General features: G+C 41.4%; 1 protein-coding gene across 1 annotated transcript; it reads left to right on the forward strand.

The window, feature by feature from the left end:
• The first annotated feature begins 154 nt into the window (after nucleotides 1-154).
• On the forward strand, nucleotides 155-13,782 carry LOC147143638 (ATP-dependent translocase ABCB1-like). The gene is made up of 26 exons (XM_086037286.1): nucleotides 155-216; nucleotides 312-471; nucleotides 549-597; nucleotides 823-1,014; nucleotides 2,877-3,048; nucleotides 3,129-3,253; nucleotides 4,633-4,810; nucleotides 5,608-5,721; nucleotides 5,931-6,041; nucleotides 6,134-6,259; nucleotides 6,396-6,599; nucleotides 6,674-6,844; nucleotides 7,381-7,542; nucleotides 7,651-7,830; nucleotides 7,907-8,053; nucleotides 8,174-8,278; nucleotides 8,857-8,934; nucleotides 9,875-9,958; nucleotides 10,024-10,227; nucleotides 10,317-10,417; nucleotides 10,507-10,647; nucleotides 11,131-11,287; nucleotides 11,390-11,587; nucleotides 12,182-12,388; nucleotides 12,744-12,890; nucleotides 12,980-13,782. Exons 2-26 carry the CDS (start codon nucleotides 363-365, stop codon nucleotides 13,184-13,186), a joined length of 3,669 nt encoding a protein of 1,222 aa, XP_085893412.1. The 5' UTR covers nucleotides 155-216; nucleotides 312-362; the 3' UTR covers nucleotides 13,187-13,782.
• Nucleotides 13,783-13,887: the final 105 nt, after the last annotated feature.

The raw sequence follows: 13,887 nt of genomic DNA on the forward strand, positions 1-13,887 counted from the left end.
AAGGTAATACAATATTCTGCCAGTCCTCACTCAAACGGTTTGTTTTAGTTGTTATATCAAACAACATCAAAATTAATCCAACATGATAACTAGTATCTCAAGGAAAGGGAAAAAAAGCAGTTAAAATGAAGTTTTCGTTTTTGACACAGTGATCTCAAAAATGAAAAGACGAAGGTCAACAAGGCAAAGGTACCCAAGGTTGGCCCCATTGGACTGGTACGTTTTCTGTCTCTATCCATCTGCAATCTCAATCCACAGCTTTCTAACAACACTGAGCATTTTTCTTTCTTCTCCTTTTGACACGAGCACAGTTCAGGTTTGCAGATGGCTTAGATGTTGCACTGATCGTCTTCGGGACTGTGATGTCGGTGGTCCATGGGCTTTTGTACCCCTTGATGAGTGTTATGTTTGGGAATGCGGCGGACACATTTATACTGCACTCACTATCTAAAATCAACGCCAGCCATGCCAGTGAGTTCATAGGAATAGAAACAAATAGCTATCTAACTTGACAATGGAGTATTACACTTTATCCTTTCTATTTTTAGATTTCAATATCATAATTCCAAACAGTACCTTGCAGGAGAATATGGCCGGGTAAGACTGAGTTGTTAAAGGTGCGATGTGTGCATACGATGTTCAAGCTGCTAGCAAGATTTAAATCTAGCCTCACCTCAGTCATTAATGCTATTCTACTGTCGGGTCATACCAGACAGTTGTAACATACATTATATGACAAATAGTGTTTTGAACACTGCAAACGTTACCTTACAGTCACACTCACTGAGACAAGTCTGATGAATTGTGTTTCTTCCGTACCAGTTTTGCCCTCTACTATTCCATCGCGGGGATGATTGTTATCGTGGCTGCCTACATGCAGGCAGCTTTCTTCGCACTGTCTGCCGGACGGCAAGTCAAACGCATCCGCAAGCAATTTTTCCACAGTATCATGCGACAGGACATCAGCTGGTTTGATGTCAACGAGACAGCAACACTCAACACTCGTCTTGTTGAGTGAGTAATATTTCAATCACACTCTCCATTTCAAAACAAAGTAACTCCAACTGAGATCACACCTCCCCCTGACTAGGAAGGCGGAAGCTTCTGCAGATATTTGGGCTCGGCTGGATGTTTCTCGGCATCCAGCTTGTTTCTTTCTAAAACGGATCACAATAACCTTTGGGGATGAATGCAGAAGCACCCCGATAGTGTACTTTGTGGTTTGCATTCCTTTCAGTAGAGATTATAACAACCGTTCTTATCAGCAAAACCTAACCTTGATCTTGGTGATTTCTCACTCGGTGGCTAGCAAAGTTGTGGTCAAAGTAGACTTCTATTAGGTCAATGGTGGGAAAGGGGGGTTGGTGTCGTCACCCAGAATTGTGTCTACAACATCCATCCGACAATCAATGGCTTTAGTCTTGGAAAACCTTTGAAAGATGGTGTTCAGACTTTCTGTGCTCTACTGGAGAAATATTAGCATTTTTTTTTCAGGAGCTTCTGGTTAAAATTGGCCATTCACAACTATTAAGATATGTTTGATAGCTATATCGTTTGCCGTGTTGACTTTGATGGAGTGTCACAAGGTGCTCACCCATTTGCCATACTGCTTCTGAAGGGAGCGGAAGTCAACCCAAACATATTTTTTTCAAAAATATGTTCCCAGCAGGCCCACTAGTTGAAACAAAGGCATTCTGATTAATTTTGAGTTCGTGGAATATAAGTTAACCCGCAAAATGCACTCGTTTTTAGCCATCTCTGGGGGCAGCCATTTTGTCTTCTGTCGACTGAAAATGACATCGCAAATGCTCACAACGACCAATCCCGGCTCAGATTCAGATAACAGGTCAGCTGTGATTGGTCGTTGTGAGCATTTGCGATGTCATTTTCAGTCGACAGAGGACAAAATGGCTGCCCCCAGAGATGGCTAAAAACGAGTGCATTTTGCGGCTTAATTTATATTCCACGAACTCAAAATTAATCAGAATGCAGTGTTTCAACTAGTGGGTCTGCTGGGAACATATTCTTGAAAAAAATATGTTTGGGTTGACTTCCGCTTTAAATCGTCGGGATCTGGTGCTGGTGCTAGACGCTATTAGTGGTTCACTTTCAACCAATATAGCTTCTGAAATGTTTTTTTTTTTCATACAAGACTGTCTTGCTTGTCACATTAATAATTGCAAAGGGATTTCTTGAATGACTTACTTTGTGTACTGTATCCTACTCGTACAAAGTCGAGCCAATTCAAATTGTGCCCAAACCCATCATATTTGCTTTAGGTAATCCCTGCAGCCTATGGCTCCATGTTTTTATTTTATTTTTTTCTTAACTCATGGGCTTTTGTCCTCCACTACGTTGCCTCATAGTAGGAGAGGAAGTTGCATTGTCTGAAGCTTCAAAGATCGCCCTCAGAGCGTGTCTGTGTTTGTTTGTTTTTCAGCAAGGTAGGGTTAACTGGTTCATGGATTCTCTCTTCCCGGCCAAAAACAACAGAAGTCTTCCATTAAAGCAAGGAGTGATGGCGCATTAGATTCAATACTTTGTGACGTGTTTTTTTTGGGGGGGGTTTGTCTGGTTGTGGGCATAACGGCCCCTTTTGCTGGTTGGTTCTGCAACTTCAATGGACAACTCGGGCACTGGAAGTTTACTGTACATGTCCCATACAACTTGTGTTGTACCAAGTACATATGACTGAAAGGGAACAAATGTTAGGAATGTGTGTGTACATCCCATATCATGTATTGTATTTTACTCCACACCTTTATGGAACAGAAGTCACATTACTAACATTTCTTTTTTTTTTTAAATAAAATGAATACATCAGACACAAATGTAATGCAAAGAGAAATGATGGACATTTTCATTTGCATGGACAGCGGTGTCTATAAGATCCAAGAGGGTATAGGAGACAAGCTGGGAATGCTGATCCAATCCTTTTCCACCTTCATCTTATCCGTCATCATTGGTTTAAGCAAAGGATGGAAATTCGCTCTGGTCATCTTGGCCGCCTGTCCCTTGGTGGGTTTATCAGCTGCTCTTTTTACAAAGGTAAACTTTGTCCACCCGGTCCATCTTTTATGCTAAATAAAAAGCCTCTTATTGCAAAGTTTATATGGCTTTTTCTTTAGGTGCTGTCATCATTCACTTCTAAAGAACAGGCTGCTTACGCCAAAGCGGGGGCAGTGGCAGAGGAGGTGCTTTCTGCCATCAGGACTGTGTTTGCCTTCAGTGGTCAGCAAAGAGAGATTGAGAGGTTTGTGCAGGATTTTATATGCTAGTACCTCATATTAATCTATACAAAGACATACTTTTTTTATTTACAAGAACCCAAGTCATCACTTCAAACAGTTTTTAACTTCATTAAGACTTTTTCTACAATCATCAGACAACACAACCAATTGGTCAAAATCAACAACACTCCCCATAATAGCGAACACATGGAATCCTGCAGGTCAAAACACAGACAACCCAAATTCTCGCAGACAACAACCAATATCTAGCTAATGAATTCTCAAATAAACCTAACAGTTTTCTTTTTTCTAATCTGTGAAATGTTATTCCCAGTTCCTTTGTCATAATCGTATGACATAATGCCCAATGGTCCTTTGTTTTGGGTTTTCTTGTAGTCCACACACATGGATTGTAGTGACCCCTTTGATCTTCCAAGATTAGTGTCACCATAGGTCAAAAGGGGCATTTTGGATCTACCAATGCTAATTTCTATGGTGCTCCTTATATAAACAAAAGTATTTTAAACAATATTTGCACTCACTTTTCAATGTCTATTCCCTTTTTATAATGCTATCATTATACCAGTTTCCAAACTATGCAGCACCAGCTCAACAAGGTTCAGGCATCATTCACTTCTAAAGAACAAGCTTCTTTATTTTCACGGATCCCATTCAAACCCATTTTAGCAACTCTTCTTCTGTAAATATCTACTCTGAAAACAAGAATAGAATTAGCATACACATTCTTCAGAAAAATAAACCCAAAGGGGACACACCCAACCCAATTACTGCATCCACCTTCTGTGCTTGATGGAAAAATCTGGAGGAGGCCACACAATTTGAGTTAGAGGTAGTTTCTCCACAATCTGGCATGATCCTGGTTTTGAGATTAACAAATGCAGCAAGATGCCGTGACCTCCGGTCTCCTCGCGAGACACGCATTTCAATGGTTTTGCTCCCACATTTAAAACCACCGTATGCATACTTTAACGTAACACCGGACTGGGTTTTGTAATTATTCCCAGCGCATTTTTACTTTATGGGGTTTACCTTAGTCTAAATCGGTTTCCAAAAACATGGCAACTCACACTGAAATCATAAATTGAATTAATGAGGGTACCATCATGGATACTGGTCACAATTGTTGTTCAAGACTTCCTCAAATAGACTTATATTGTTGTACGCGTATCATGCTAACAACCACAAAAAGCCCTTCTCAATACAAAAATCCTGATATGCTACCATAGGCGCTTGGACTCCTAACTAGTCGTGACTTCCTTCCAGGTTATGCTAACCTGTAGTACCTCAGCATCAATATTGCATACTGGCCACGATGGTAAGATTAAAGCATTTGTTTTCATTGAACCGATGCAAATTCTTTGGTCTATATGTCACTTTACAGATATCATAAGAGTTTGGAGGATGCAAAGAAAATAGGAATAAAGAAGTTGGTGAGTTCCAACTTGATCATGGGCTTTACCATCATGTTGATCTATCTGTCTTATGCTTTGGCCTTCTGGTATGGGAGTACGCTCATTCTGAGTAAAGATAAAGAATACACCGTTGGAACCATACTCACAGTGAGTAAAGACTATCACTTCATTAATTTTTATTTTTTTTGGCCAACCTTTATTTAACCAGACGAATTTGCATTGAGATTGATGTCCCTTGAACAAAATATTGTGTGCTGCTGGCCAATAAGTAATTTGATACCATCCTCTATACTGTTACAAAGAACTCAATATTGTCATTGTCAACAAACATATATCTTAACTATATATCACGTTCGACTGGTTCTACTGGTTCAAAGTCCACAAGCGCGTCGATCGTCTATATCGCTGCCAATACTCATTTCAGACCTCCCGCGATCAACGCTATTATGACTCGAAAGAATTCCGGAACATCCTCCGCAGGCTTACGACGCCGTCACATATATATTCTGATGCAATTTATTGGTTAAGAGACCAATAATTAAATAATAAAAATAAAATGACGTGTACGCTCTCTCGGCTTTAAGGGTAGAAAGACGCAACAGCGTTCCCGGCTCTCGTAGGAGAAACGCGGTTATGCGCTCCCGTCATTTATGGGTTAAGGCAGAGCAAAAATCTTTGTGAGATGAGTTCTGATCATTCCAGTTTGGTTTGTAGGGTACTTCAAGTGGACAGGCTTCAAAACGTATTGCTTCTTCATTTCAGTCCAAACGCAAGTGATATCTTAAGAATTTAAGGCCATTCATGTGGCACGATCAGAAAGTGCATTTCACTACTTTCCAAAAAAAAATGTCTGTTGTTTATCAAATGCCGAATGTAAATTTTACCCCCCCCTATACAAAACGTTCCAGATTGAAGTTTGAATTTAACTATGTTTTTGTCTTAAGGTTTTATTCACTTTGCTCATTGGAGCATTCGCTTTGGGACAGACCTCACCTGGCGCCGAATCCTTTGCTATTGCCCAAGGAGTTGCACAACAAGTGTACAGCATCATTGACAGAGTAAGAAGAGCTTCATTTTCTCCCTCCATATACTGTATGATCGGCTACAAAACAAAGACAAGACAAACAAAAAAAAACTACCCCAGAAAAACTCTCAGTGTAGCGGATCTGATCCGTTCCTGGATTTCTATGAGAATCCTTTTTAAGCACTATAACCAAACATAAACCCACAACTGAGCTTACGAGAGGCCAAAAATTTGATTGTACAGAAACCGACCATCGACAGCTATTCAGAGAGCGGCTTCAAGCCTGACACGATCAGTGGAAATATAGAGTTCAAGAACATCCACTTTAACTACCCCTCAAGGCCAGAAGTTAAAGTAAGCCGCCTCACTGACACTGTTCAACTTCATCCAACAGATAAGCCCAGCTACGTATTCATACTCATTTCCGCAATGGTCATCACTTGCAGGTATTAAACAACATGTCCCTGAGTGTGAAGAGTGGACAGACCATTGCCTTAGTGGGAAGCAGTGGCTGTGGGAAAAGCACCACCATCCAGCTGATGCAGAGGTTCTACGATCCTCAGGGGGGATCTGTACGTACACATTTCTAAACCCTTTCACACATACTATAAGATTCAGTCACTATAGACAGACATGCTGAGTCAGATCAACTGCATTGTAACAATCAAGAACATTTGAAAAGAACCCCATTCCTCTCCTTATTTGCAGATATCTATTGACGATCATGATATTCGTTCTCTCAATATCCGCCGCCTGCGAGAGATGATCGGCGTGGTGAGTCAAGAGCCCGTCCTATTTGCCACCACCATAGCCGAGAACATCCGATACGGCCGAACCGACGTGACGCCGGAAGAGATAGAGCAAGCCGCCAAGGAGGCCAACGCTTACGACTTCATCATGAACCTTCCTGACGTATGACTGTATTGATGACTTCTACTTGCAAACAACTTTTCGCAAGCAATGATGAGATTGATGTTGTTGAGCAGAGGTTTGAGACGCTGGTTGGGGACCGAGGGACTCAGATGAGTGGAGGACAGAAGCAGAGAATTGCAATTGCCCGTGCGCTAGTTCGTAACCCCAAAATCCTTCTGCTGGATGAAGCAACATCTGCTCTTGATGCTGAGAGTGAGACTATTGTGCAGGATGCGCTCGACAAGGTATGAACACCCAACCTGTATATTCACCACTTTCACCTGAAAAAATATACCGGTTTCTGGCAGTGGGACTGACGGTTGTTAAGGAACCAGAGTGAAGCCCTAATGATCTAATGACTGGACTTTGACAAGACTTACAAAGACATAGAAGAGATGAACCAACAAAGGAGTGTTTACGCACAATTAGTATCCCCCTCAACCCAGACAGTTCGAACTTGTATGCACATGGATGTAAAGTAGATTATGACGTCAGGCTCTTATTTTATGTAAATCTTCGCAAAAGTCTTGGCAGTCAGCACAGTGAAGATTAGATCCAAACTTTCCGAGTCACTGGATTTATTTTTTTAAAATGTTGATTTGGTTTTATTATTGATTATTCGTTATGTGACGGCTATCGCGGACACATGAGCAGCAGCACTGTGCCGAAACACACCTCTGTCAACTTTCATTTATAGGGTGCTTGATGCTTGAGCTACTGTTGTCACGCATAAGCTAAAAAACACACTTACACACACACTCTTTTTTTATCACCTGTGCAGGTTAGACTGGGTCGCACCACCATCATTGTGGCTCATCGCCTCTCAACTATCAAAAATGCTGACATGATTGCTGGCTTTCAAAATGGAAAGGTTGTTGAGCTGGGGACTCATGACCAACTGATGGAAAAAAATGGTGTCTACCATACTCTCATTAGTATGCAGGTAATGCTGGAATTAAAAAAAAAAAAAAAAAAAAAAATCACTCCACATTTGGGGGAACATTCATCTACGATCAGAGTGATCAACCTTGTGCTTTTCTCCATCTCGCAGACCTTTCAGAAAGATAAGGATGAGCAGAATTGTATGCAGAATAAAAAAATCCCAACAGACAAAACGTCCTCCGAATCTTCCACACGTAAAAGAAAGTTGACAAAAAGTTCTTCCTCTGCCGGTTTAGAGCAAAACAAAGAGAGTGAAAAGTTGGTGGATGACAAAGACAAAACAGAGGAGGTGATTTTGCTGCATTACATATCTAGCAGAGAAGAGAGTGTGGCATGATTCAGCGCTCTCTCTTTGTTTACCGCAGGATGAAAATGGTCCGCCTTTGTCGTTACTTAAAGTGATGCGTTTAAACCTTCCTGAGTGGCATTACATTTTGTTGGGGATCATCTCTGCTGCGATCCTTGGAATAATCCAACCTATGTATGCTCTCATCCTCTCAAACTACATCGGTGTAGGTTACAACTACTGTCAATCGGCATTACTGTACTGAAATTGACGATTGGAGGCAAAAACAGGAAGGGCTTTTTAAGGACAGCTCTGAAAACAAAAACCTTCTCATCAAAACTTTCAGGTGTTTACCAAGCCTGATCAAGAGACGATGAAAAAGAGCGCAGAATTCCTTTGTCTTATGTGCGCTGTTCTTGGATTCGTCGCTTTTTTCGCCAAGTTTCTTCAGGTAGGCATACTGACATTCACACTCACTAGTAATGTGTCGTGTAATGTTAGGACAAAATAGCTCAAAATAATGTCCTGAAGCTGGGTTTTCAGCATCCAGGTTACAAAGGAATGACAGAGTCAGGAAAGTAAGATAATGCAAAGACATAAGAACCAACGCCACACATGGACAAATTAATTTGATGGAGCCTGTCCCAGGTGACCAAAGTTGATCCGGTACTGATCAATAGTCAAATCACAGGACTAACAATGATTTAGTGAACATAACATACACATTATGCTCTGTGCAACCTTGGACGTTGGAGTAAAATAAATAAATAAATAAATAAATTGTTGCCACTTGTCAATAACCCACATAAGTACAGAGGGAGTACATACAACCTACGCATAGGAAGTTCCAAACACGATTTTTACATCTATGCCTTTCTGTGACTCTTCCAGTCTTTCTGTTGCAAATTGCTGATGACACTCTGTGACATCTATCCAAAGGCACATTCTGAGACAACAACATTCATCTTGGTGTAGTCACATATATTTGTGTCAACATCCAAGTGTTCTTGTGTCTTTCACTTTTTACAGGGTTTCTGTTTTGGTAAATCTGGAGAGATCTTGACCATGAAACTGAGACTTGCAGCTTTCAAGACTATGCTGAGGCAGGTAAGTGGAGCAATGATTTCCAAGGAGACACTTCAAAGCGACCAGCAGCGCGTCCAGAAAGTCGACCGGGTTTGACAGTGGAAGAGTACATGTAAACTACGCCCCCAAATGAATACAATATTTTTCTTTTTGTGAACTTTGAATGAAACCTGATCCCTTGGTCTATTATCATTCGATCATCCAAGTCTGGGTCATAGGAGCAGCAGTATCTGCAAGGATACCCAGACTTCCCTGTTTTTGACCACTTCCTTTAGTCCCACCGGGAACACAATGAGGCATTCTCAGGCAAGCAATATCAAATCGTCCCTCAAGCCTTTCCTCGGTTTGCCTCGAGGCCTCTTCCTGATTGGGCAGACCCAAGTCACCTCAAAAGTATCCTCCCGTGGAGGAACTGTGGCTCTATTTTGAGTCTCTCCGAAATGGCAGAGCTACTCTGCCTACAAGGGTGAACCTGTGGGGGGAAATTAATTTCCAACGCTTGTGTCCGTGATTTTTCTTTTTTTGTCACTACCTAAAGCCTCTGATTATAGAGGTGAGGTTTGGAACACAGATTTCCTAGTAAAACTTTAAAGCGAAAGTCAAAACAACGCACTCGTTTTTAGCCATCGCTGGAGGCGGCCATTTTGTCTTCTGTCGACTGAAAATGACATCACAACTGCTCACAACAACCAATCACGGCTGACCTGTTTTCTGAATCTGAGCCGTGATTGGTCGTTGTGATCAGTTGTGATGTCATTTTCAGTTGACAGAAGACAAAATGGCCACCCCCATAGATAGCTAACAACGAGTGCATTTTGCTGCTTAACTTATATTCCACAAAGGCAAAATTAATCAGAATGCCGTGTTTGAACTAGTGGGCCTGCTGGGAACATATTCTTGAAAATTGGGTTGACTTCCGCTTTCAGAGTCATTTTCGATTATTTTGCCTTTTTATTAATAGGACCTCGGCTGGTTTGATGACCCCAAAAACAGTGTTGGTGCACTCACAACAAGGCTGGCGTCAGACACCGCTCAAGTCCAAAGGGTAATGCACTTCACTGTGTCTCATGTTTTCACCGCATTAGTAATCACCGTTCATCTCTGCATCAGGTTACGGGACTACATTTGGCCACAACGGTCCAGATTACAACCACCATGGGCACCAATTTAATTGTGTCATTTCTGTACGGTTGGGAGCTGACACTGCTCATGCTGGTGTTTATGCCAATGTTGGTTGCGGCTGGAACTTTAAAGATGCGGATGATAATTGGAAATGCAGCCAAGGATCAGAAGGAGCTGGAGGAGGCTGGAAAGGTGGGCATTTGCCATCAGATCAGTTAGTGGTCCTTCCGCCAAAGATCCTGTGGTATACAACATGCGAGTTTTTCATGGTGTCTCATCAGATCGTTACAGAAGCAATCGAGAATATCCGCACAGTTGCATCTCTGACCAGAGAACCCTTGTTTGAATCTTTGTATGAAAATAAGATCCAGATTCTATACAGGTAGTGAGATCCTTAATCACCTCTCCATAAATATTAACTATGCCTATTTATTCTTAAGTGTCTTTTTCGATGCTTTCCTCTCTCTACAGAAACTCAGAGAAAAACGCCCATGTTCAGGGTTTGGTCTATGGCTTATCTGAAAGCATGCTTTGCTTTGGCAGTGCAGCATGTTTCTCATTTGGAGCTTGGCTCATCGTGCATGGCCGGATGGATGTTCAGGAACTATTTTTGTAAGCAACATCCCCTAATTATGGACTTTAGTAGTCTGGAGTCGGGCTTAATGATCAGGGAGCCTTTGCGTGCGTTGTAATTTTACAGCAGCGGTTAATCCTGCAGAATTAAACCTGTTGTTTGTCATCGTTTCCCTATATAAAAGTGGTGGCATGTCCAAAACCATCACTGTTTGGAGGATCGCCATCCTTTCAAATACATGCCGTGATTGTGAGCTAACATAGTCAAAGAAAGTCATATACGACAATATCTATGTACATGAAAAAGATATGGATCATTTTGTCACACAACTAAATTAAAGAACGCAGTTACATGTGTTTTGTTTTCACCGGAAAGTGACAATGTCCTTATTTGATGCTGATTCATTCAATTCACTTTGTGTTGTGTACTTGTAGATAGTTCCTAGAGCGCAATTACGTGTACAATAAAATGAAAATGATATGCCTCTGATTAGCCAGATGTAAACTGACATCCTCTTTCAGAGTGATGCTGGCAATTATATTTGGTGCAGTAACTGTTGGAGAGGTCCATTCCTTTTCTCCAAACTACGCAAAAGCCAAAATATCGGCTGCTCACATCATGATGCTTCTGAACACACAGCCTGCTATTGACAATCTCTCACATGAAGGACAGTCACTGGTAAGCAGCAAAAAAGTTGCCAAACGGTACAGCACTCTGCGACACAGTTTACAAGCCTACAGTATTAATAACATAGGTTTGTCTCTTCCCTTAAAACTCCAGGATCAATTTGATGGCAATGTGCGTTTTGAGGATGTTAAGTTTAACTACCCCTCACGCCCTGATGTACCCGTCCTTCGAGGGCTGAATCTGAAAGTGAGCAAGGGCGAGACACTGGCCCTGGTAGGAAAAAGCGGCTGCGGAAAAAGCACCATCATCCAGCTTCTGGAGAGGTTCTACGACACCATGCAAGGGAACATGGTGAGAAGAAAATGACGTACACCCGTTGTTTGCGCTGCACTGATGACGCCAGGCAACATGCTCGATTTGAAACTTGATTCAAATAACCTTTTCCTAGTTTGAATTTTGCTTAAACGGAAGTCAACCCAAACATATTGTTTTCAAGAATATGTTCCCAGCGGGTCCACTAGTTGAAATACAACATTCTGATTAATATTGTGTTTGTGGAATATGAGTTAAGGAGTAAAATGCACTCGTTTTTAGTCATCTCCGGGGGCGGCCATTTTGTCTTCTGTCGACTGAAAATGACATCACAACTGCTCACAACGACCATTTTCAGTCGACAGAAGACAAAATGGCCGCCCCCGGAGATGGCTAAAAACCAGTGGATTAACACTTATTCCACAAACGCAAACAAATTTATCAGAATGCCCTGTTTCAATTAGTGGGCTTGCATATAACATATTGTTGAAAAAAAATGTTGACTTTTCTCTTCAAGTTGATCTGGGTTATTCTTAGACTACCTTGTGAATGGTCCAAATTACTTATTTAGTACTTGGTTAGGAAACTTTGCCTCATTGACTTGATTCACATTCTTATGATCCTGTCTGACAGATGTTTGATTCTGTCAGCGTGAAAGAGCTGAACATCCACTGGCTGAGGTCTCAGATAGGCATCGTGTCCCAGGAGCCTGTGCTGTTTGACTGCAGCTTGGCTGAAAACATCGCCTATGGAGACAACAGTCGTCTTGTAACTATGGAAGAGATTAAGGTAGCTGCTGAAGCAGCCAACATTCACAGCTTCATAGAACAGTTGCCTCAGGTAATCACATTTTTGCAATGAAGGATTAATCATTTTGATCAAAACTAGCAGTGTATTCTCATCTTAATTCACCCAAGTTTACAGTAGACAATGATGTCAACACAACTTTATTTCTAGAGCACGTAAACAAGACCCACAGTTATAATAAAGTGCTGAACATAAAACAAAAGACAAATAAAATAATGACACTATCATGAAATAAAATGTTATTTTCTAATTAAAATACACAAAACTCCCTTAAGTTGGCAGTAGATTTCTAATGGATGTAACTGTGATGAACTTTCCAAACCTTTTCACTTTGAATTTCAAAGGTTCAGAAAAAAATGACTTACATTTTCTGTGTTTGATGGAGCAGAAGTATGACACTCAGGCAGGCGATAAGGGGACCCAGCTATCAGGTGGCCAGAAACAACGAATAGCCATAGCCCGAGCAATCCTCCGTAACCCCAAACTGTTGCTTCTGGATGAGGCCACATCTGCACTTGACAATGAGAGTGAGAAGGTGTGATTTTTTTTTTCTCTTCTCATCTGCAATTGTTCCACATGTCTAGCCATATTGACTTCTGTCCTTCCAACTTGTGCTTGATCCAGGTGGTGCAAGAGGCGTTGGACAAAGCTAGGCAGGGCAGGACGTGTATCGTTGTAGCCCACCGTTTATCCACCATCCAAACTGCAGACAGCATCGCTGTCTTTCAGGGCGGTGTGGTGGTTGAACAAGGGACGCATCAGCAGCTGCTGGCAAAAAAGGGAATCTATCACAGGCTGGTCGATACACAGTTGAGCAACTGTAGCGAGTGAGCAGACTCAACTGTAATTCATCGAATGTAAAAAATACAGGTATTATTAATAGACTATGCTGACAGGCGAAGTATTGGACTATTTATAAGTCAGTCACGGGACTGCCATACAATAAATGCATGTTTTTTGGAATCTAGATATTCAGACTGCAAGGTTACTGGTCATTCACAAATCATCGGTTAAAAATGGTTATGTCAGGTTATGTCAATGAGGCTAAACTCTCCTGTCAACATCCTGGCTGTACTGTTTTCACGTTCTCTAGGCAATCCATATGTTGTTTCCACAAAAAGTTAAAAGCTGTATGAACATTCAGTTTTTCAATTACATGAATGCACGATGAGGAGCCGCAGGGTCCAGGACTTTTCACCCAATAAGGACGACCGACAGATCAATACTTTGCAATGAAATGTGACGTGGGTAGAGCCTTAACTCGGGTTAAAGGTCTCTATTTGTTTCAAGAATATTAACTGCACCTTATGTAATAAATAAATTAAGCAAATAAGAGTAAAGAAAACTTACCCAACTTCCTCCAATATTGGCCCACATTCAAATGAATCACTGTATGCGTCGTCCACTGCATTTCAAATAAACACTTTTTTTCCCTTCCTCCTAAGAAAGTAAAAATAGCAATAGTGGGACCAGGTGGATGTGTGACATGTACTGTACGTAACAACACCAAGTGTCGCTGTAGATGTTATTAC

This window comes from Filicampus tigris, chromosome 8, assembly GCF_054856515.1.
Source record: "Filicampus tigris isolate MCC_2025a chromosome 8, RoL_Ftig_1.0, whole genome shotgun sequence".
NCBI lineage: Eukaryota > Metazoa > Chordata > Actinopteri > Syngnathiformes > Syngnathidae > Filicampus > Filicampus tigris.